This window comes from Drosophila kikkawai, chromosome X (assembly GCF_030179895.1).
Source record: "Drosophila kikkawai strain 14028-0561.14 chromosome X, DkikHiC1v2, whole genome shotgun sequence".
NCBI classification, from domain to species: Eukaryota; Metazoa; Arthropoda; class Insecta; order Diptera; family Drosophilidae; genus Drosophila; species Drosophila kikkawai.
The window spans coordinates 31,728,530-31,750,255 of record NC_091733.1 but is presented as its reverse complement, the minus strand read 5'-3'; the positions used below and the strand labels follow the sequence as shown (position 1 = coordinate 31,750,255).

General features: G+C 39.4%; 7 protein-coding genes across 8 annotated transcripts; 3 read left to right on the top strand and 4 right to left on the bottom strand.

The window, feature by feature from the left end:
* Positions 1-1,051: 1,051 nt before the first annotated feature.
* MCTS1 (malignant T-cell-amplified sequence 1 homolog) lies at positions 1,052-2,075 on the bottom strand. Its single transcript, XM_017174900.2, has 4 exons — positions 1,957-2,075; positions 1,735-1,887; positions 1,373-1,675; positions 1,052-1,299 (listed from the first exon to the last, which is right to left on the bottom strand). Exons 1-4 carry the CDS (start codon positions 1,965-1,967, stop codon positions 1,218-1,220), a joined length of 549 nt encoding a protein of 182 aa, XP_017030389.1. The 5' UTR covers positions 1,968-2,075; the 3' UTR covers positions 1,052-1,217.
* A 24-nt stretch (positions 2,076-2,099) lies between these two features.
* AlkB (alpha-ketoglutarate-dependent dioxygenase AlkB) lies at positions 2,100-3,154 on the bottom strand. The gene has a single exon (XM_017174899.2). The coding sequence runs from the start codon at positions 3,126-3,128 to the stop codon at positions 2,157-2,159; it is 972 nt and encodes a 323-aa protein (XP_017030388.1). The 5' UTR covers positions 3,129-3,154; the 3' UTR covers positions 2,100-2,156.
* A 302-nt stretch (positions 3,155-3,456) lies between these two features.
* On the top strand, positions 3,457-5,055 carry rux (roughex). Its single transcript, XM_017174898.3, has 2 exons — positions 3,457-3,614; positions 3,669-5,055. Exons 1-2 carry the CDS (start codon positions 3,572-3,574, stop codon positions 4,661-4,663), a joined length of 1,038 nt encoding a protein of 345 aa, XP_017030387.1. The 5' UTR covers positions 3,457-3,571; the 3' UTR covers positions 4,664-5,055.
* Positions 5,056-6,698: 1,643 nt separating this feature from the next.
* On the top strand, positions 6,699-8,335 carry LOC108080397 (tetratricopeptide repeat protein 17). Its single transcript, XM_017175124.2, has one exon. It carries the CDS (start codon positions 6,795-6,797, stop codon positions 8,193-8,195), a length of 1,401 nt encoding a protein of 466 aa, XP_017030613.1. The 5' UTR covers positions 6,699-6,794; the 3' UTR covers positions 8,196-8,335.
* A 658-nt stretch (positions 8,336-8,993) lies between these two features.
* LOC108080259 (rhythmically expressed gene 2 protein) lies at positions 8,994-9,946 on the bottom strand. The gene has a single exon (XM_017174920.3). The coding sequence runs from the start codon at positions 9,862-9,864 to the stop codon at positions 9,106-9,108; it is 759 nt and encodes a 252-aa protein (XP_017030409.1). The 5' UTR covers positions 9,865-9,946; the 3' UTR covers positions 8,994-9,105.
* Positions 9,947-10,295: 349 nt separating this feature from the next.
* Usf (upstream transcription factor usf) lies at positions 10,296-14,407 on the top strand. Of its 2 annotated transcripts, XR_011445501.1 has the most exons (3): positions 10,296-11,534; positions 12,540-13,163; positions 14,358-14,407. XR_011445501.1 is itself a non-coding variant. In XM_017175092.3 (2 exons), the coding sequence occupies exons 1-2, from the start codon at positions 10,603-10,605 to the stop codon at positions 12,796-12,798; spliced, it is 1,191 nt and encodes a 396-aa protein (XP_017030581.1). In that variant the 5' UTR covers positions 10,296-10,602; the 3' UTR covers positions 12,799-14,407. The 2 variants fall into 2 exon arrangements, 1 of the variants encoding a protein (XP_017030581.1); XM_017175092.3 differs by having other exon boundaries at positions 12,540-14,407.
* A 661-nt stretch (positions 14,408-15,068) lies between these two features.
* LOC108080239 (uncharacterized) lies at positions 15,069-21,571 on the bottom strand. Its single transcript, XM_017174897.3, has 4 exons — positions 21,335-21,571; positions 21,135-21,279; positions 15,840-16,819; positions 15,069-15,488 (listed from the first exon to the last, which is right to left on the bottom strand). The coding sequence occupies exons 1-4, from the start codon at positions 21,569-21,571 to the stop codon at positions 15,318-15,320; spliced, it is 1,533 nt and encodes a 510-aa protein (XP_017030386.1). The 3' UTR covers positions 15,069-15,317.
* Positions 21,572-21,726: the final 155 nt, after the last annotated feature.

The window sequence follows — 21,726 nt, the reverse complement described above, 5'->3', positions numbered from 1 at the left end:
CTACTCCATAGCAGCAAAATTCATAAAAATATTGCTATGCTATTGCTACCGCTCTCGCTTTGACGAGAGCCGTAGCAGAAGATCGGCAAAGCCTATGCTCTGCTATGCTCGTAGTTTTTTCGCTTCAAAAACTACGCTATAGCTATAGCAAAAAAACTCAAAAGCAGTGCTCTGCGTAGCCGTAGCCGTAGCAAAAAATTGAGAGCGAGATGAGAGCAGAGCAAAAGGAGTTTCGTCATATGCTACCTGCTGCCGCTGCAGCAGAAAACAAAAACAAAACACAGGAGGGCAGAAAGAGAGAGAAACAGGGGCACGCATATGACGAAACTCCTTTGCTCTGCTCTCATCTCGCTCTAAATTTTTTGCTACGGCTACGGCTACGCAGAGCACTATTTATTTTTTGCTATGGCTATAGCCGTAGTTTTTGATCCGAGAAAACTACGAGCAGAGCAGAGCATATGCTTTGCCGATCTTCTGCTACGGCTCTGCTACGGCTCTCGTCAAAGCGAGAGCGGTAGCAATAGCAAAACGAAATACTACGGGAGTAGCGTAGTTTTTCAAACGCTGGAGGAAGCAAATTGCATTCTTGCGCTCTCTTCCTTGTTCGCCGTCACCAACGCTCTCTTTCCTTGTCCTTCTTTCTGTCTCCTGTGGAATGTGGTAAGTAAACAAAAAACAATTTTCCACCTTCCTTGTTTTTTAAGCTTATGAAGGAGAAGGAGAAGAAACCGAGAACATGGCGGAAAATACGGGACACTCGCGCTGTCTCACTCGCACTCGCACATGAAAAGAAACTAAAGAAGAATGCCGTTCTCCTGCTTTTGCTCTCTCTCTCTCTCCCCCCTACTCTCTTTCTTGATTGCTCTGCGTGTGCGTTTGTGGTCGCCAAAAATGCCTTGGTTGTGTTGTTGTGGGTGTTTTTGTTGCTTCTTCAAGCTGTCGATCAGTGGCGGGTACAAAGGGGAGCCGATCGCTCCTCCCCTTCGTGAATCCTTATTTGACCATATACTTTTCCTCCCTCCCTCTCTTTCACTTTTACTCTCCATTCATGTCCGAGTTTTAAATGCCATTAATTATATTTCGCATTGATTTAAATAGCTTAACTGACATTAAAATTAGGAGAAAAATTAAACAGGACTCAGTTGCATATCAAAAACCATTCTTTGCTCTCATGACATAGAAGACTAAAAAGTGCAAGTGCAGATTCCGCATTTCGCCTACTTCACGGGCTTCGACTTCCACAGTCCGTCGTTGAGGAAGTGGTACGTCTCGATGCCAATGCCCTTGTTCTTCGCCAGTCTGCGGAATTACAAAATAGATTAATCAAGATGTAAGTGTAATTTGTTAGCAATCGTTAATAAGATGCACTAACATTTCTTCCGTGGAGAGTGTGAGCAGTCCGATGGCCAGCGCGTGCTCCTTGCCCTCTGCCATGATGGCCACTACGGTGCTCTTGTCTGCCGGTGTCATGCAGGCACCCGGCGATGTCAGCCCTGGACACATGACGTTGGCACCGCTCAGGACGAAACGGATGGCGCCCTTGTCCACCTGCTGCATGGTAACAAAGTAGGGGAACTTGTGCAGCAGACGCAGCGTGGGCATCCAAGGGCCATCGCGGTGGCGAAAGAACACTTGTTCGCCGGCTCCGTTCAATAGCAGCTCGATGTGGTCATGGCTGCGGGGATGGGGATCGGGATGTATAGTAAGGCATGGACATTGGAATGGGGGAACTACCACTTGGCGATGCGGTACGAGTCCTTCTTGGGCAGGATGAGGTCGATGTGTGTTTCCAGCTTCGGGTATGCCTCCAGCAACTTGGCCCGGATGCCCTTCTGCACCGACGACTTCAGCTGCTGGATGCTGGAAATGCTGTCTTTCTCCTCGAATCTGTGGGTTTTTGGAGCGGTATCCTGGTTAGTTTGTGCCTGGACAATGGCATCTCTATTCTATACATACTTTTTGAACATTTTGCACGATTTCCTCCTTGCGTTTGTTAGCAGTGTTACCAAGTGGGAGTACTAAGAAAATACTCAATCCAATTGTAGTATTTTAGTATTTTCGCCGGAAAACATGGGGATCTAAAAATCACAAGAATATTTCATTTTCTATTAACAAATTTGGTTTTATTTCAGCTAATAACATTTTATGTATTTTTCTTAATTTAATAACAATTGTCCTGGTTTTAGCACCTGTCGTACATTAATATTAATACGAGAGTCTGCGATGTAGTCCGAAAAAGGCTGCCAGAAATGCAGGTTGCCTACTTGTTCAAATAAATCCATATCCAGGGAATCACCACCACTATCGTCCTCATCCTTAGGCAGGGCAGAGTTCAAGGTTTTGTGATCCTTTAGGATACGCGGCACAGCGTGATAGCACAGTCGGGATTCTCCGGACATTATCAGGACATCGCCACTTTGCAGCAGAAGGGCGGTGGGTGTCTCTTCTAGGCTTTTGCCGCCGATCAGGAAAATCGCCGTCTGGCCAAAGCTAAACGAAAATAATGGTGCTGACTGATTGGGCTCAGAGTAGTCCACATGTCCGGATAAGCTACTGCCAACGGGATAGTAGTTAACTATGGCAGCTTCGGGCTTGAATTCCTCGTAGCCCAGGATGGATGCGAAGAGTCTGCACAGCCGGCTTAGATCCTCTGGGAAGGGTGACTGCATGCGGTCATCGTAGTGCTTGGTGTCCCAGTCGTGATGATAGCCAAATGTGGTCCAACGCATGGCCACTTTTGTCCTTTGAAAGTCTTCTTTAGATTGGCACCGTTGGAGCTCCTTCCACCAGTCCGACCTGACAGTTTCATCGAAGAGCCTCTCGTTTAAATTGACGATGTTCGGTGGCCTTGGGTAATCCCGCAGGCATCGGGATATCCAATACCGAAGGCCCCGCTCGGTAAAGGGGTTTCGTATAACCACGATTCCGGGATGATTCCTTAGTTTATAGCATCGCCAAGTGCTAGGTGACTTTAGACCGGGGATCCTCTGAAGATCTTCCTTATGGCAGGTATTCAAGCGGTGTTCACAGATTTTGTCATCTTTTAAGGGTTTATCGAAGTTTACCACATCGTTTAGGTCTGGTGTGCTACTTTTTGCCTTGAATTGCTTAAAAATTAACTTAAACATAATAGTAAAGACGTGCAAAAGGTAAACAAAAGCCAACAGAGCTGGCTTTTTAGTATATTTATAGCTAGGGAAGGGAAACTATTATGCAAAAGCTAGCTATAAACATTAAGTTTTTATTTATTTATTTCTTTTTTTATTATTATAACTTTAATTTCAAGAATCAATATAGTAGTTTATATTGTTTATATTTTTGTATTTATTTCACACTGAAACTTAGCTTTTTCTGGCTAGAAGTTCTGTCAGCACTGGCGGCCACGCTAAAAACAGCATATTTTAGTATATGCTGAAAACAGTATATTTTAGTAGTTGGCTTTGGTATATTTTCCGGAACCAGACGCCAGTCTGCATTGTTTTCAATCTTTCCGCAAGCATATTTCAATGATTTGTAAATAATATTTTATTTTTTATGCAAAAATAAGCTGTTTTTAATAAGCGAAACGCAAATGGAAACACTTGATCAAACGCAGCAGCCAGTGGCGGTGCAGGGTGAGTGCTCTTGTGGCCTGAGAAGGATTTTGCTTAATAAGAATCTTTCCACAGAAGAGACGCCATCGCCGTTGCCGTCACCGTCACCCCTTCCAGATGAAATAACACCTCTGGAGGTGGTCCAGGAATTCGTGGCTGCCGCCAATAGCGGCTCCATTGGCCGCGAACTCGCCGACGATTGCGTCATTAGCTTCTTTGGACGCCACAGCCGCGGATCGGCCGTATCTGCTGGTTATTTCCGGGTATTCATCTCGTCGCGCTACCAGCACGAGGGCTTTGAAAAGGCCACCTTCGTAAGTCCCGCCAAGGTGGAGAACCTTAAGTTGCGCTTCATGCGCTCCTTCTCCTGGGCACGTCGACGCATGGTCGAGGAGCAGAAGGTGCAGAAGGTTCAACAACGAGCCACCTCCCTGCATCTGCGTGCGGAGAGCGATGACGAAGACGAGCAGCCACCCCCCAGTCGCTGTACCGCAGAATTGGTTACCCCGCCGCGTCCCGTTAGCCAGGGCCTGGATCAGGTGAAGTTTGTGGCGGCCAAGGGAGTACTGAAAAGCCTCAGTGCAGATTATTCAGACAACGGCTTGGATTTTGGCCACACCCGCACCATACGCCTAACGCTGGGCTATCGCCAGGTGCCGCTGGCTTTTGGCCAGGGACGTCACATTGACATCTGCCTGGCCGTCTACGAAAAGTACTCGTCGGCTTCATCGTCATCTGTGGCTGTTCCCAGGCGCGGCAGTGCCGCCCGCTGCAATCCACCAACAGACGACGAGGCGGAGGATGATTCTGATCATAGAAACGGTGCCCGACGTACTTTGTTTGCAGAGGCGGACAACGAAGACAACGCAGAAGCTGAACAGGATGAGCCGGAGCCGGCGCTGGAGCACACTCCAGCCCGAGTAGAGGTCAACACTCAAGAGGAATCCGCCTTGGAGGAAACGCCACCGCCCTCCATTAGCAGCTGCACACCAAGGAAGCGTCATATTGCCTCCAGCGGAGGCGAGGTGAAGCCCAAGCGCACGCCCAGGCTGAATCGGCTGCGCTTCTAGGATACCTAGGATACCTTAGACCATGTAGCTCAATAATGTGGAGAGGCTTATGGCTCACAAAGACTGATTGCCCCCGTTTATGTCCCTCGTTTTGGGACGCACCCTTGGGCTAGGATAACCCGAATATGTATTGTCTTACATACACAGCATGCACATCTGTTTAATGATTTATAAATTATTATTCAAGTTATTCATATTTTTGTAAATCAATTACGATAATAATTATTAATTTAAATAAAGTAATTGTTTAAAAATAAATTAAAGCTAGGTATTCAAATATTATTTATCAAGCTGTAAAATAGTATGATTTTGTATTCAAGTTGGACTATTTGCATTGTTTATTTCAGTTTTGTTTATTTCAGTAAATTTCCGAAAGATTCCTAGAACCGTAATTGGATCCCTAAAAAACGTCAGCACATAATGCGAATATACAAAGTCATCTTTACAGCATGCACTGCTCCCTTTTCTATATAGTGTTTGCTTTTGCTTTCCTAGGAGCTAAGAGAGAGACTAGAAGATGTGTACCATCCTAAATAAAGCTGATGAAAGGTGTTATATATTCTGTTCTTGAAAGTTATGCTAAATATTTTGGACAAATATATTCAAAGCTAATTTATTTATTTATAAAATTTATTTTTATTTTATTTTTTTATATTATTTATTTATATTATTTTATTTATTTTTTTAATATTATTTATTTATATAATTTTATATATATTTTTTTTTTATTATTTTATTTTTTTTTATATTATTTATTTATATTATTTTATTTATTTTTAAAATTTATTTATATATTATTATTTTTATATTTATTTTTTTTTTTAATTTATGGAGCTATTAATTCATTTATATATTAATGTATGTACATACGTATTTATATATACATATGTACATACATACATATGTATATGTATATGGTATTGTCAATTTATTATTATTTTTTATTTTATTTATTAACTTATTTAATTTGTTCCCTCTTTTTTTCTGTATTTCTTTATATACATATTTTTCAGTTTATGTATTTATTTAATTTTTATTAAATTTATTTAGTTATATTAATTTATATATATTTATTAATTTATTTCATTTTTTATTTATTAACGTATTTATTGATTGATATTTTTCTTTATTTTTTAATTTTTGTTTTTAAATATATTTATTCGTATAGCAACAAGTTTTTAGAATTTTTTTTTAGAGTAATTATTTTAGAATAATTATTTTTTATAATATAAATTTTGATTTTCTTATTTCAAAATATTTAAAAAGTTAAACTAAGAAAACTTTATTTAAACCATTTCTAGTTGTCTTTGAATTCCAGAAGATCCTCTCAGTGTAAGGGCTCCAGAAAGCTCTGGGCAATGGTACAGCCAAAACCACGCTTCAGTCTGACTTCACATTCCCAAAACAACAGATCGATCGCTTGAATTATATATATAATTTATATATAACTATATTTTGTATTTAAAATGGAATACGATTTTAATTTCAACACACTACAAGATATTAGATCTTCTGTAAATGGAATTTATAAAGTTCTGATCTTTATGCTCCTCCTGCTAATCATCATTACCGTACTACTTGTCGTCAAGGTGTGCATTAAGCTATATACGCTTCACACCGCATCGCTAAGGGAGCGGTATCGCCTTGATGCAGCCCACTGCATCCAAACTGGAGGAGACAGAGCAGCGGAACAGCCTTTGGCTACGCCCTGAGGATCCATTAATATGCTGTATACAAATTATAATTGAATTATAATGAAATATATGTACAGTATAAACTAAAAACGAGTTGGTGAATTAATTTTGAAAGCTATAAAAGTGATTTTTTGCCTGAAAAAAGGGAAGAGTGAGCGGAAAATATAAATAATATAAATTTGTTTCAGTTAGCTAATAATTTTATTAAGCTTCTCCTGCACCCCATAGATATAGTATCCTTCAATTTTTATAGAATTAAGAACATTATTTTTTAGAATTTAAATATGACCGCAATGTGACCGTTCTAAACTTCTTGGCTTTTTCACCACACCCTGCAACGGCCACACTTCAGACAAGTTTGTTTGTTTTTTGATCTGTTTTTTTGGATTGGTTTTCGAATTCCCCGGCCCGTTCTGATCCCAACCGTGTCCACGAAGATGCGCCTGTGCCCGCTGGCCGTACTCCTGCTGCTCGGCTGCCTGCACGTGCTAATGGCCTGCAACCATTGGGTGCTGCGCGAGGAGCAGATCGTCCCGAAACTGGACTCGCCCTTCCACATGCGCGAGCCACACAATTTGGCGGCATTTCTGGAGCAGATCCGGTACAGTGAGTACGTGGAGCGTTCGTATCTCGATTTGTTGCGCAAACGGGAGCAGATAGTGGAGCATTTGCGTTTCTCCATGCGCTTCGGCGAGGACCTGGCCGAGCAGGCCAAATGCGCCATGGACTACTACATGCTGGAGAAGCGCATGTCTTATCTGAAGATCACGCCCGAGCAGCTGAAGCGGATCAATCTGCCGGATCAGCGGGAGCTGCACATCCAGCAGAGCACCTCGACGACGCTGGGCAAGGAGCCGGTGTGCAGCGATTATCATCGCATGACTGTCGGTCCGGCCATGTACGATCATTTGGAGAGCTTCCGGCCAGAGGTATTGGCCGCCGCTTATGTGGACAGAGAACACGATACCAATGTGGGCACGGCCACCGTTGAGCTGACCCGCCGCTTTGCCGTGGACGGACTGAAGCATCATCCGGCGTCGTGGAAATTTCACACTTTGAGCTCCTACTACTGGCGGATGCGGGGCAATGCCAGGGAGGCCTTGCCCTGCGCTCGCTTGGCCGCTTTGCTGGCACCGCCCATCTTCAAGGACATACCGCTGCTGAGTTTGGGCACCATACTCTTCCGGATGGGCCGGCTGGCCGATGCGGATCTCATACTTACCGCCGCCGTGGAGCATGCACCCATGGTGGCCGAGAACCATGTGGTGCTAGCCTCGGCGCTGGCCATGAAGCATGACTTTAATCGCTCGCTGCAGCACTTCGACGAGGCCGAGCGGTTGGATCCCAGCACTCTGCCGCGCACCCAGCAGGTGCGAAACTTCATCAGCTGCTTGGAGAACCTCACCAAGAAGACCTCCAAGATGTACAGCTACGTGAAGTACATGAAGAACGAGGTGAAGGAGTTCAAGAAGCTGAAGCATCACATCTCCCAGAGCCACGAGCGTTTGATTCAGCAACAATTGCCGCTGGGAGCACGCCGCCTGCTTGGTTTGGATCCCCAAACCGGCAACGATGACCTCCATAGGCGTGGCCAGTATTGCAGCACGCGAACGCCCAGTGGATCCGATGAGCCGGTGCTCTTCTGTGACTTTTACTCGGACATGCAGATGCGGCTGGAGAGCAAGGATGTGGACATTGATGTGCTGGAGCGGGACCTCAAGGCCAATACGGATGCGGTCATACGGCAGGTGTCCACCGAGATACGCAAGCAGTTCAATCTGGAGCAGCTGAAGGCAGCCAAGGCCCAGATGCCGGCCAAGGCGGTCAAGGCCACGTAAGGTGAACCGCAAACCAGGTGAACTGGCGCACATTCCCTAAGAAAAAGAAAAACTTAAGATGAACCACTGTTTGGGTCACAAATTAGCTTTTATTTTTTATTTTTTAAAGTGTTTATAGTGCTAGGTGCTAGTGTGTGTGCCAGTGTGTGTGTGCCAGTGTGTGTGTGCCAGTGTGTGTGTATATATTAACCGAGTTAAAGGATAAGTCTTCAGGAATAGCTAGTTTTAGGCTGAGATATTCGAAACAGTCAAAGGATGTTAGGCCGGTTGCTGTTTTTTTTTTTTTTGTTTTTAAACTGAAATTAACGATTCCCAGACTCAAATACCTTGCTAAAAGTTTATTTTATTTTTTACAATTTTTTTTTAAAATTTATTTAAAAACTGAATTTTTAGTTATGTTTTAAAATGTATAATTTCCTACACGATTCTGCTCTTTACAGCCTCAAAAAATCACAATTTCCCAAATCGAAAATATTTCTATATTTCATTTAAATATTTTAAACATTTTTTAAATTTAAAAAACATTTTGTTATATTTATATTTTATATTTATAAACAATTTTCTTCTAAAAATCACAATTCCAAATATCAAAAATATTTTTCTTAGAAAATTTTAAAGGAAATTTTTTTTAAAAATTTAATTTAAATTAAATCTAAAACAGCAATCGGTCTAAAATTAATATAAATACTTGTTTTTAATCAATGAATTTAAATGGAAACGCAACTAAATTAGTTGTGTGTTTTCCATGCATTTCAATCCCAAAATCCGTAGTCTTAAAAATTAAATTAAACAACTTAATTAACGATTTAAACGTCTGTTTTGTTTCTTATTCGTAAACAAAAAAAATCTACATTTAATAAAAAATAAAAATAAAAAACAGCCACGTGCAAGTTGAAGAGGTAGACTCGTTTCACCACTGGATCTCCTGGTTGTCCAGGGCCTTCACCAACGAGGACAGGCTACCAAAGGTGTGCCTGCTGTCGCCGGCCGCCTTCCCCGCCTCGTCCACCAGCAGTCCACTCCAGCCACTATTGCGTGCGCCCGCATAGTCCATGTCCAGCTTGTTGCCTATGTGCAGAGCCTGCTCCGCCTGGAGGCCTAACCGCTGCAGGGCCATGTGGAAGATGCGGCTATCCGGCTTCATGACGCCAGCCTCGTAGGAGGTCAGCACAAAGTCAAACTTGCCGGCATAACCCATGGCGGCCAGAACCTGCGGCAGCGATGGATCAAAGTTTGAGATGACGCCCACAGATTTGCCGGCCGCCCGGACGCGCTTCACCAGCTCCTGGCCACCCTCGATGTGTCGCCAGCAGACGTTTGTACGGAAAAGGGCAATCAGACGACGACCAATCCTCTCCAGCTGCTCCGCCTCGAGTCTGTCATCGGTGCAGGCAAAGGTGCGCGACACCAAGTGCATCCACCACTGCTGCCAGTCCATCATATCCGGCGACTGGCGCCCAAAGTTCGGGTGCTCGCGGCTCATGGCCGAGAACTGCTGGCGAAAGCAGCGCTCCAGCTGGCCACGGTCCACGCCAGGGACGCCGCATTCCTCCGCTGTTTTCTGGTAGTGTCGCATTGGCTCCTCCAGGCGGAGCAGGGTGTCCGTAACGTCGAATGTCACCAGGCGAAAGCGTTTCAAATTTTGCACAAATTGCGAAGTCAACGACATTTTGGCGACCAGTGTTACCAGTCGCTGCAAAGATATTTTCTGTTATATGTATATTTTTCTGTTGTATATTTGTTATATATATACAAAGAAAATATTTAAATATATTATATTAAGGCCAGGGGCGTGGCAAGGGGGATGTTAAAAATAAATTCATAAAATTTGGCAAATACTTGATATATTTGAAAGCAATAAATAGCTTAATAAATTGTTAAACACAAATTTCTCGTGCAAAATTATTTAAATTTTAAAATATAAAGATAAAAGTTACATTCTTAGTCTTAATTTTTAAAATTTAAATCTTTAATATTTTTCAATCTTTAATAATTTTGGTATTTTCCCACACTGACAGCTAAGCTTTTTTTTTTCGAAAAAATACTAAACTTTCCCTGGCCAACGAACTTTGTGTATTTGTTGGTATTTGCGGGCTGCCACGCCAGCGGTCACACCGAACGAAAATAATTTTTGTTATTGCCAACAACAAATTTTTGTTGTTGTTAAATGGCAGAGCCAACAGCAGACGCTCCGCGCTTCGTTCCAATCCACCTGACAGCCAGCAGCCACAGCGGCAGTTAATACCGCAGAGCTGCCAGCGCCGTCCCTCGTTCCAAGTGGGTGTCGGAGCAGATCCCGGGGACGTGAACGCGATCTATTTTGGCCAGCAGAGTTACGTGAACGTTGTCGTCGTCGGATTTCGGGCTCGGATTTGCCGGATTTTGCTGGTTGGCAGGCGATGCCATAATGAACGTCCGAAAGCGGCCACGTCTGGAGCTGGAGCTCAACTCTGGCTCTGTTTCCGCAGCTCCACCGGCCCTGCTCACGACCACCGCACACACGGCGGACCTGTCCGAGGCCTTGCTTGGCGGCGGTGGTGGCCAGAGCCTGATCCTCACCAGCGCTGGCAATGCTTTACTTAATAGCAGCAGCGGCGCTCAGATATTCCTCACCATCTGCGGCGATGAGAACTCGGAGGATGGCGAGGAATCGCAGGAGTACTATGCCATTAAGCAGGAGCCCGGCTCCGATTTGGATGTGCATACGCTGCTGCCCACCAACCTGCAGCTGCCCACCGGCTGTGAGATCTACCTGGTGAAGGATACCAGCAGCCTGGCAACGCCGCCGAAGGCCTCCATTAAATTGGAGCCTGAACTGCTGACCGAGAAGATGGTAGCCTCCAGACCTGTGACGCTGTCGGTGGCAGCCACACCAGCACCTGCAGTGGCATCAGCACCACCAGTTGCAGCAGCAGCAGGAGCGGGAGCAGGAGCAGGAGCTACCTCCACCACCAGTGTGCTCTATGGCCAGACGCAGACGCAGCGTTCCGTGCCCGAAGTTGCCCCCACAACGCCCACCAGCAAGCTGGAGGCTTACAAGAAACGCGACGACAAGCGCCGTGCCACACACAACGAGGTGGAGCGCCGGCGTCGGGACAAAATCAACAGCTGGATCTTCAAGCTCAAAGAGATGCTGCCCAGCCTGAGCTCTGGCGAGGCCAGTCCGAGTCCCAGCACCAGCACCAGTACCAGCACCAGCAGCAGCGCCAAAAGCAATCTGAATCTGAATCCGAATCCAAATCCGAGCCCCAGCGGACGTACGCCGCCCAACGACTCCAAGTCGCAGATCCTAATCAAGGCGTGCGAGTACATCAAGAGCATGCAGGGGGAGATTGACACGTGAGTAGAGGGTATCAGTGTGTTAAATAGGGGGGGAAAAGGGGGCATTTAGAGGGTTCTTGCTGAAGATTTCCAGTTTTTTGAGATTTCACTAAGATGTAGCTTCATTAGATTATCCTTTTATGTAGGTAGTGGAAAGTAGAGCTGGGAAAATGTTATGAAAATATATTTATATATTTTTTAAATGTTATTGAACCTTTATTTATTTTTTATTTAATTTATAGAAATTTATTTTAGTTATTTTAATTGGAATTCAATTAATTTTTTCGTTTTAATATGACGGATTTTTTTTTTAAGTTATTGAATCTTTATTTAAAATAGAATTTAAATTAAAATGTTATTTTTCGTTTTTAAATATAAATATATATTTTTTAATGGTTTTGAAGCTATATTTTTCTTATTTTATAGAAATTTTATTTATTTATTTCATAGAAATTTATTGATTTATTTTTTTAAATGGATTGGATTTTATAAATAAAAAATAGTGTTTTTATTTAATGTTATTTTCTTTCTTTTATTTTTGTTTTTTCCTAATTTAATTCATAGAAATTTATTACTTTTTTTATTTGGATATTATTGAATTTTAATATATGGACTTAATCGACGTTATTTTCTAAAAGATCGATAAAAATCGATTTTTTGAGAACAGATTTTTTCCCAGGTTCTTTTTACCTCCCAAAGCCAAGAGTCCACCTCAGTCTCATATTCTGTCTGGCTTTCTGATGACTACAAGTCTCAAATTTCTCATTCAATTTCCAATTCAAAGCCGATAAGCGAGTATTTATTTATCAAAAGCCAGGCCTTTCCACTGGCTCAGCATAAAAAGGCAAAGTTAATACAAATAAAACTGAAATGAACCGATAGTTGTGGAAATGATTCATGCAAAAAGAAAAAATACCCTCGGGTAACTGAAATTTTCTTGTGTGTGGTTTCCCCCCCCTGAATGTTTATCTAATGAAAAATAACAACAAATCTCATATTCTCCTTTCCCCCCTTAACAAAAAGGCTGCGCGACTGCTTGAGGGAGGCGGATGGCCTGAGGGCCAGCAATCAGGCGCTGCGCGAGGAACTGGACCGTCTGAAGCGTCAGCAGCAGATGCAAGAGCGTTTCCACACTGCCGCCAGCACCAGGTCCACCTTCAATGTGACGCTCAACTCGCTGAATAGCTCGGCCACCAGTGATCTGTTCGAGGGCATCGATACGACGCCCAATCTGGCGGGATTTGGTAAACGTGGATTGCTCATTAGTGATTATGATGAGTAGGGCGTCTCGATAAAAAAGAAAAAAGTAACGCCCATCCACCAAAGAATGACGTGCAACGTACACGCAACGCAACACACGCAGTACAATAAACGGATATGACGAGAGAGGGAGAGATTTCTTGTTATCGCCGCCGCTGTTATATACATAAATACCTATATATATATATAAATAATATATATATATATATATATATGTTGAAGAATATGCAGTCGATCTTGGGTGACTCAAAAGCCATGTTTCGTTTGAAAGCTGTTCGTTTCCCCTCCCGTCAATTGAGTTCAATTAACATGCCAAGCAGCTGGTTTGGCCTGATATTTGGTATTTGGCATTATTGGCAAGGTGCTGCAATGCCCGGGTATGGCATGGTATGTACCTAGAACTCATTGTTTATTATTTTTTATAGTTTAAGGGTTTTGGTTTAAGATCACAAAAGAAGCTTTAACCCTCTAAGTGCCACAAGAAATTAAATGAAATACATTTTTTTCTAGAATCTATTCTTAAATGTTACAAAAAAAATTTAATATTTAATTTTTATTAAATATTTTTATTGTGGAGCTTAGAGGGTCAAAAACCCTATTGAGTTGTTATTTTTATTATTATTATTTTTTTTTACCTATTTTTTTAGATTTAAAATGTTTTCAAGTTTAAAAAGCAAAATGATTATTAATATATATTTCTTATGTGTTGAATATTAACTCTCAAATCAAACATAAATAGCCAAAATATATAATTTTTATAAAGAATTTAAAACTAGGAGTTTGAGTAACAAAAAATCGACTGCAAATTTGTGAAATATAAATGTTATCTTTTTTTTGTATCTCTGAGAGATCCTCATGCAGTTTGCCATCATTATATATATATATATACCTACATATTACCTAGACGTATATAGCTTAACTAAAGCGTTAAAGCGTTAACGATAACGATACCTACCTACTTGCATAAATACCTTGAACTAATTCATATTTGAGAGCATATATTTATGCTTGTTTTTTCGATTTTATTGTACTGTTTCTCGCACTAATTACCTACAGGATAATGTAACGAAATTATATGATATATATCTAGTTAAATATCTTATATATATTATATATATATATAGACATGTGTACATAAGTAGGGCAAGCGTGGGCCACATGGCGACCGTGACCGTGAGAAAGGGGGAGAACGTTAAGAATATTATTATATTTGAGCATAAATTGTTGTGAATGTTATATCACTGTTTTCGATATACACGCTGTTTCAGAAGTATACAGTAAAAAAACGTTTTATATAAATACATAAGTTAAATAGCGAAACAAACACAAAGATTAAACATATATAAGTACGATATATATAAAAATTTGTAATAACTAAAAAAGAGAATGCCAAAAAAAAAAAAAAACACACACACACACAAAGAGTAACAATACGGGAACTTTGGGAGATTGTAAGGGTACGAGAGGAATTGCATTGTTTGACCCATATATCGCGCCGATGATATTGGGTATTTGTGTTACTTGTTGCTATCTATATACAGTACATACAAAAAATAATATCACATTTCTGTCATTTGACAGCTAATTCTATTCAATTTCAATAAACGAACTCAATAATGGTTAACACGGAACGCACACAATTGGCTTTCCATTGAAGCGGAATGCGGGCTCCCCAGATCTTAACTCCATGATGGTTTATTTTCTCAGCTGCAACTGGAGGAGCGGGCGATCATATTCCCATATTCCATGATCCCAGACTTTTCAGCTTGGCAAATCAAATACATATGTATGTATATGTTGATAATACTTCTTTATCAAGTTGGGCGCTGGTATGCTTGGGTAATTTTATATTTATGATTATTTATCATTGCTTTTCCATCTATGAATTATCAGTAAAAAGTTATGAAAATTTAACCATTTTAATTCTTATTTTCTTTATTTTTTATTATAAATATGCTGAATATCTTGAGAATATTTTGTTACATTTTTACATGGATCTTAACCAAGTTATCCTTAGTTTAACTGAGGTAACAATTATAAATTATAAAATAAAAATTATAAAATAAGAGTTATTTTCGTATTATAAAATAAAAATTATTAATTCGTATTATTCCCTTTAAATTAAAAACAATGTCGAATAATTATTAAATTTAAATTGTATTCCATATATAATATTTTTTTAAATTTTATTTATTTATGTTGTGTTATTAAATAGTTTTCAATTTATTTAGTTAACTTGAGCTGTTTTGGCACTTAAATTTTCCATTCCCATTTTAAAAAGAATTAATATAATAAAATTGGTATCATTTTTGTAATATATTTAAAAATATATATTCATATTTTATATATAAAAATTCTTATTTAAAAATATCCTTTAAAGTTTATTGCACATGTAGAAAAATTATTTAAAAATATAACCATCAATAGTTCATGGATTATATAAAATTGTAAGAGTATGTACAATTTTTTTCCTTTTATATTTTATATTTTCTATAAAATGCTGGATGCTAATAGATAGCTAAAAAAAAGTCCCCTTGAGCTCTACACATTCAACCGCCGGGCATAGTCGCCCAGGTGCAGCAAGCCATGCTCCACGGATGTTATGTGCAGATTGGCACCACTCATATAGTCCACATTGATGTGGGGATTCTGCAGCTCCGAGATGAGGGTGGAGCAGGCAGCAGCCGGATCTCCAGTGCCGACTAACATTTTCTGCAAGAAGAATAAATAATTAAGAAAAAAATAATTTAATTCAATTTAGTTTAATTTAGATTAATTTAATTTAATTTAATTAATTTTCATTTAATTTAATTTAGTTTTTTTTTATTTCATTTTTTTAAATTTAATTTAATTTAGTTTAATTAATGAAATAATTTAATTTAATTTAACTTAATTTATTTTGATTTCATTTATTTCGATTTAATTTATTTTGATTTAATTTATTTTAATTTAATTAAATATTTTAATTTAATTTCTTTTAATTTAACTTCATTTATTTTAATTTAATTTAATTTTGATGTAATTTAGTTTAATTTAATTAAAAGCAACCTCCCCCACACTTACCGCCCAGAACTCGTTGCCTGGCAGTGCGTTGCCATCCCAGGCGTATGTAACCACAGGCAGCATGTCCTCCGCCAGTTTATCGGCAGGATTTCTGGCCGAATTTCGTATCTGGATGCCGCCCTGCGGATGCTGTTTCAGGGGCAACAGGGCGCCATCGTACAGACGACCTACGCGCGGCAGGTGAAACCAGGAGAAGTGCACCACGCCGATGTGGCTGAGTTGCTCGCCCAGCGCCAGCAGACGCTCTTCAAAGGCCTCGAAGAAGGTGCGCTCTTGTCGCCCGGACACCTTCCAAACGCCCAGACCAATGCCCACCACATGGATGTAGGCGGGCTTGCCCACGGCGGTCGCTCGGGCTTGGGCCTCGAGGAGCAGGGTGTCAAAGCTGATGGCATATCGCTTGCGCATCACCTTGTGATCAAAATAGCCCTCGGGTACTTTCTCGAAACGGTCACCGTTTCTGGGAATCTTCCCGTAAAGAAAGTCCTGCGATTCCCCGTAGAATTCGCGCCAAACTCGACGAAGATCGGCCGCCGGTCCACTGGAGGAGTTACCATATCCTCTCGCCTGGGTGTTTTGCGTTTGGGTTATCATTATGTCCTGATATTCCATCACTTGGGGTCGCTCGAAACGGGCTCCTATCAGTCCTATGATCACACCTTCCCGCTCGATCTGGTTCTTGTCCTGGGTCACCTCGCCGGCATTGGACCGCCGCCCGTTGTTGATGAACTCCGAGTGGGTGGAGACGTACAGCAGGGCGGCCAGCTTGATCTCGTCGTAGCTGAGGACGGAGGTCAGTTCGAGCGGATACTGCTCAGCTGGTGTGCCCACCGCCTCGAAGCCCCCGTCTCCGGTTTGGCCACTGATGGTGCGATAAAAGTCGTTGTCACCAAAGAACCAAACGCATCGCTGGGCGAGGAGACGCTGCACAAAGGCCACCAGCGTCATGTCCTTGTAGATTTTCTTTTCTTGATCGCTTCCTGTGGCAACAAGATTATGGTTTACAATTGATTTTAATAAAATATATTTTAGTTATAAATTTTAATTTTATTTTTTATAAATAATAATTTAATTATTTAATCAATTTCATATATTTCGAATTAATTTTATTAAAATTAATTTAATTTAATTTATTATTAATAAAAATAATGTTTAAAATTTATATTATAATTAAAAAAAAAAAAAATTATTTTTGATTTTAATATATAAATTTTAAACATAATGTTATTAATAATAATTTTAATTAAAATAATTATAAAGAAATTAATTTAAGAAATTAATTAATCAAAAATAATTTTAATTTATTTTTACTGAAATTCAACAATTTTGTTTTAAAATAAAAGAAAAAAATTTAAATATAATTATTACCAATTTTTAAAAATTAATTTACTATAACAGTACACTAGTCTTAATAAAAACTTCATTAAAAAAATAATAACTAAAAAATTATAAAATATGAAGTCTGCTTTTAGGCTACGGGTTGTTAAAATTTTTACACAGAAAAGTGTTCATATAAAAACTTTTTATTAATCTAATTTTTAGAAAACTCTTGTTTTATTCCTTAATAAAAATGGATTGGGATTATATAAAAAATAAAATTAAATATGTTAAATTAAATATGTACTAATATATAAATTATAAATAATAACTTAAACCTTAAAACCCACAGAATACTATATAGTACACACATACATATGTACATATTTATATATAACTAGCAGACCCGACCCGCTTTGCTGGGCCCGTACTAATTATAGTTGACGCGGCAAACACTGTTTTGTCATGCATATTATTTGTAGGAAACAATACGGAAACAATGAGCATATTACAGAGTTGTCAGTAAATAAAATATTAAACCTTCAACAGTAATCTTAATATATAAAAATCTCCTGTCACTATGTTTGTTCGCTATAGACTCCTAAACCGCTTCCTCTGCTTGTTCAATAAAATGATACTGGCATCGGGTCGTTACGCGCTCTTCACAATTGCCCATAAAATAAATTTGAAGAAATTTCGGATTATCATCAGGCATCAATAATCCAATTTTGTGGTACATCTGGCCTTGTATTTTGAATGTAGTTTCAAAATTACGTCCATCGGATGCAAGATCACAAATTTTAGTGGCCCCAAATGACGTCATTTGGAAGCAACTATTAAATTTGCGTATTTTACGCAAAAATAATTTTGAGTCATTTGAATTTTCAGCAAGAAGGGATAATAAAGGTTCTGGCGGAGCAAGTAGAGGTTGCAAAACGACTTTTCCTGCTGCGCAGCACATACCGGCAGTTTCATTCCGAAATTTAAACGCCTGACAATATTGACTTACTTTGTCCATTCCACCGATAGCAATTTTTGAATGCGCAAAGTAGTTAATATCTGGTGCATATTCAAAAGCAAGACGAACGAATGATGTACGAACTAATGAGCGACTGTTCCGCTGCCTTTGTCGTACATGTGCTCGTACTATACATATCTATGTTTCTATCTCGAGCCGCCCTGATTCTCGTAATATTCTGCTCCAGACGTTCGCTACGCTGTTCCTGGGATTCTTGTGCACGACCTTCTGCTGTCCTAATTCTTTGAGCTCTATTTCTTGAATTGACTTGTTCTGGCAACTGATGAGCTCTTTCGAAACGTCTGCGTCGTGCCACTCTGCTGCTTACGTTGTTGAGATTCGATCTTTTCGGTGGCATTTTGCTGAAAATATTATCTTACCTTCTTAATGTATTTCAAATGATAATTTAGAGACTCACCACTTATAAACACAAAACAATAATTATGAATGACAAATGACAATAAAAGAAAAGACATTCTGACGAAATGCGATTTATTGAAATAATATATTACAAAATATGTAATACGTGAAGAACCGCTCAACCAATTTGGTGCAAACTCATCAACAAAATAGCCCGAGCAAAGCATAAAGATTTGGTTAAATAAGTACACTAAATTCCATTAGAATCGGTAAAGCCGTTTCGGAGGAGTGCATAAAAAAGAGAAGATTCCTCCTTGTTCTGCCGAAACTGCCATGATGTGAAAGATCTTAGCTATCCTATCTCTCAAGTTGAACCAAACTGCATAAGCACACTAAATTTCATGATAATCGGTAAAGTCGTTTCGGAGGAGTGCATAAAAAAGAAGATTCCTCCTTGTCCTGCCGAAACTGCCATGATTAGCTATCCTATCTCTCAAGTTGAACCAAACTGCATAAGCGCACTAAATTTCATGAGAATCGGTAAAGCCGTTTCGGAGGATTGCATAAAAAAATAAGATTCCTCCTTGTCCTGCCGAAACTGCCATGATGTAAAAGATCTTAGCTATCCTATCTCTCAAGTTGAACCAAACTGCATAAGCACACCCCTGTTATACAGCGGTAATAAATTACAAATTGACTCTCCATTTTATTTAGAAAACGTTTGTATGGGAAATAGAAAAATACTGTTTTGAGGATTTTCCCGGCAATTATTCGAATTTTTCTCACCTTTTATACCTTCCCTAGACCTCCACGAATAATTCAAGACCAAGATAAGATAAATCCGTTCAGCCATTCTCGAGTTTTAGCGAGACTAACGAATAGCAATTGATTTTTATATACAGTGGATCGCAGCTTATTTCGTGCAGTCAAGAAACGAAAATTTAAAACGTCCCTGTGGCTAAACGATTGAAGATAATCCAAATATTTAAACGCAGTACTTTTAGTACTTGTACTAACATTTATACTGAACAAAGACAATCTTCCTAATTATAAAAACGATTTTGTATTTTAATAAAAACTAATTTGAGGGCTTTTTTCATGCCGCAGCTTATTTCGTGCACTTCGTTTGATTCAACTTATTTTTATTAATTTAATATAAACAATTTTATGTGACCTCTTATTTTATTCTGAATACCTTTCAGATGATGTTTCAATTGAATTAACTAGTTTTTTTAATGTTTCTAGATTAATTTTAATCAATTCCTCTAAGGCACTACTTTTTTGATAATTTTGGTCAAAACTTTTAATTTTTGGGATGGCTAGTCCAATATTTGCTAAAAATTTTAAATAATGATTATGTCTGGGTGACATTGATGTTGTTTTTTTGTCATTAGGACCGTTTTGTGTGAGCTAAAGCTTCCGAAAGTCCGATAAGTAGTAGAGACCGCTGTACTAATAGTTTTGCAAACTATCCCGTGTGACCACGTTTTCTACATTTTGAAAGAAGTTAACATTTTATATTGAAGGGAACATATTGGTTTCCAAGATCCTGCCAAAAAAAATTTGGTTTCCTACTCTACAGGAAGCCATTTAGGCCCAAATAAGACACGATCGCCGCCTTGCTTCAGAGTAGCTTGCAAGTGTTTGGTTTCTAGCTCAATATTGGGTCTCCGCCAATAATTTATACTGTCATCAGGATTAAATTAGTTTAACTTTTACTTATTGGTAAAGATAAAAACATTCCAAAAGAAAATCGGACGAATTATAAGCTCCTATGAAAAGTTTTGATGTTGCTCCTGTGCTGGTTTCCTTATAAATGGCTCTTTTCATACTACTAGAGCCTTATAGATGTATTTTTGCAACAAGAGGCGTATTAAATCGGCACTACACTTGTTTCTTATTTCCTGCTCTATCTATATAACAAATTTGGCAGACGTTTGTTAATGATTTCACTTTTTTTTTGGTCCATGTAATGAACTTAATGTTCACTGAAAAATGTATTCGGTGCATTTCGGCCCTTATGTTTGGCCCAATCTTCACGGACAAACGATTAATTTATGTTTTTATATATGTGCGATTTAAGAATAACATTTTCGTAGTACCACGGTGATTTTTTTTCTGTCTTAAATTGAAAGAGAACTAATTATCGTATTTTAATAGAAATTCGCGATCCTATTTTACTTATTTCCCCATAACTTCATATTTTAGTGTGATCAGGCCAAGAAACTTTTAAAATATACATAAGCTACCAATACCAAAGCCAAAATAAAAAAAAAATTAAAAATTAAGCCAAAAATTCATTGTTTTTTACATTTTAACTAGCTGCACGAAATAAGCTGCGGCGTGAAAAAAGGTCATAAATTTGTTTTTTTAATATTATTGTTTGTTCTTATTAATTGGGAAGATATTTTTTTTTAATTTAAAATGTAGGATATCTGATTCAAAACACTGCATTTAAATTGTTTCGATATCTCTTATGGTAGAGCAGCAGTGATGATTTATACTTTAGTTTCTTGACTGCACGAAATAAGCTGCGATCCACTGTATATAGACTACTATATATAGTATACATATTATTTCTGGCAATTCCAGTTACTCACCAAATTTCTGCTTGTGCTCCAGGAAATTAATGTACAGAAGGAGTGTCCTCTCATGGATCACCGGATAAGCGGAGGCGATTTGATCCCTGATAAGCTCCCTGCGATCCGCCGGCTGTGCCTTCACCCGGCATGTGTCCGTACCGAACTAAGGAGCACCGAAAAGGGTATAAGAGGACTATAGCACCTAACTGGAGTCTTACCTTTGCAGGAAAACGCTCTGAGATGGCCTGGAATCGGTCCAAATCCACTGAAACTTTCGGTTTTTCCAACTGGCGGCATTGCTGCAACATTTGTTGGGCAAACTCGCTGGCAGGACGACTGACTGCGGGCCAAGAGGATGGCTTAGAGCTGGCCTCACCCATGATGATGCTGCGGCTTAGTGTCAGCAATTGGAGAAATGATCTCAGCAGTTTACCTCGAACTCCAGTAATCAGCATTAAAACAAAAAATAAAAACGGACAGAATAGAAGGAAACAGTGCTGAAAAGCGATGGCATTGGTTATGATACAGTGTTGCCAGCGAAAGCTTTCGTATTGTAAGTATAACAGTTTTAAATAGTTTAATTTGTTAAATTTAATTTATAAAATTTTAA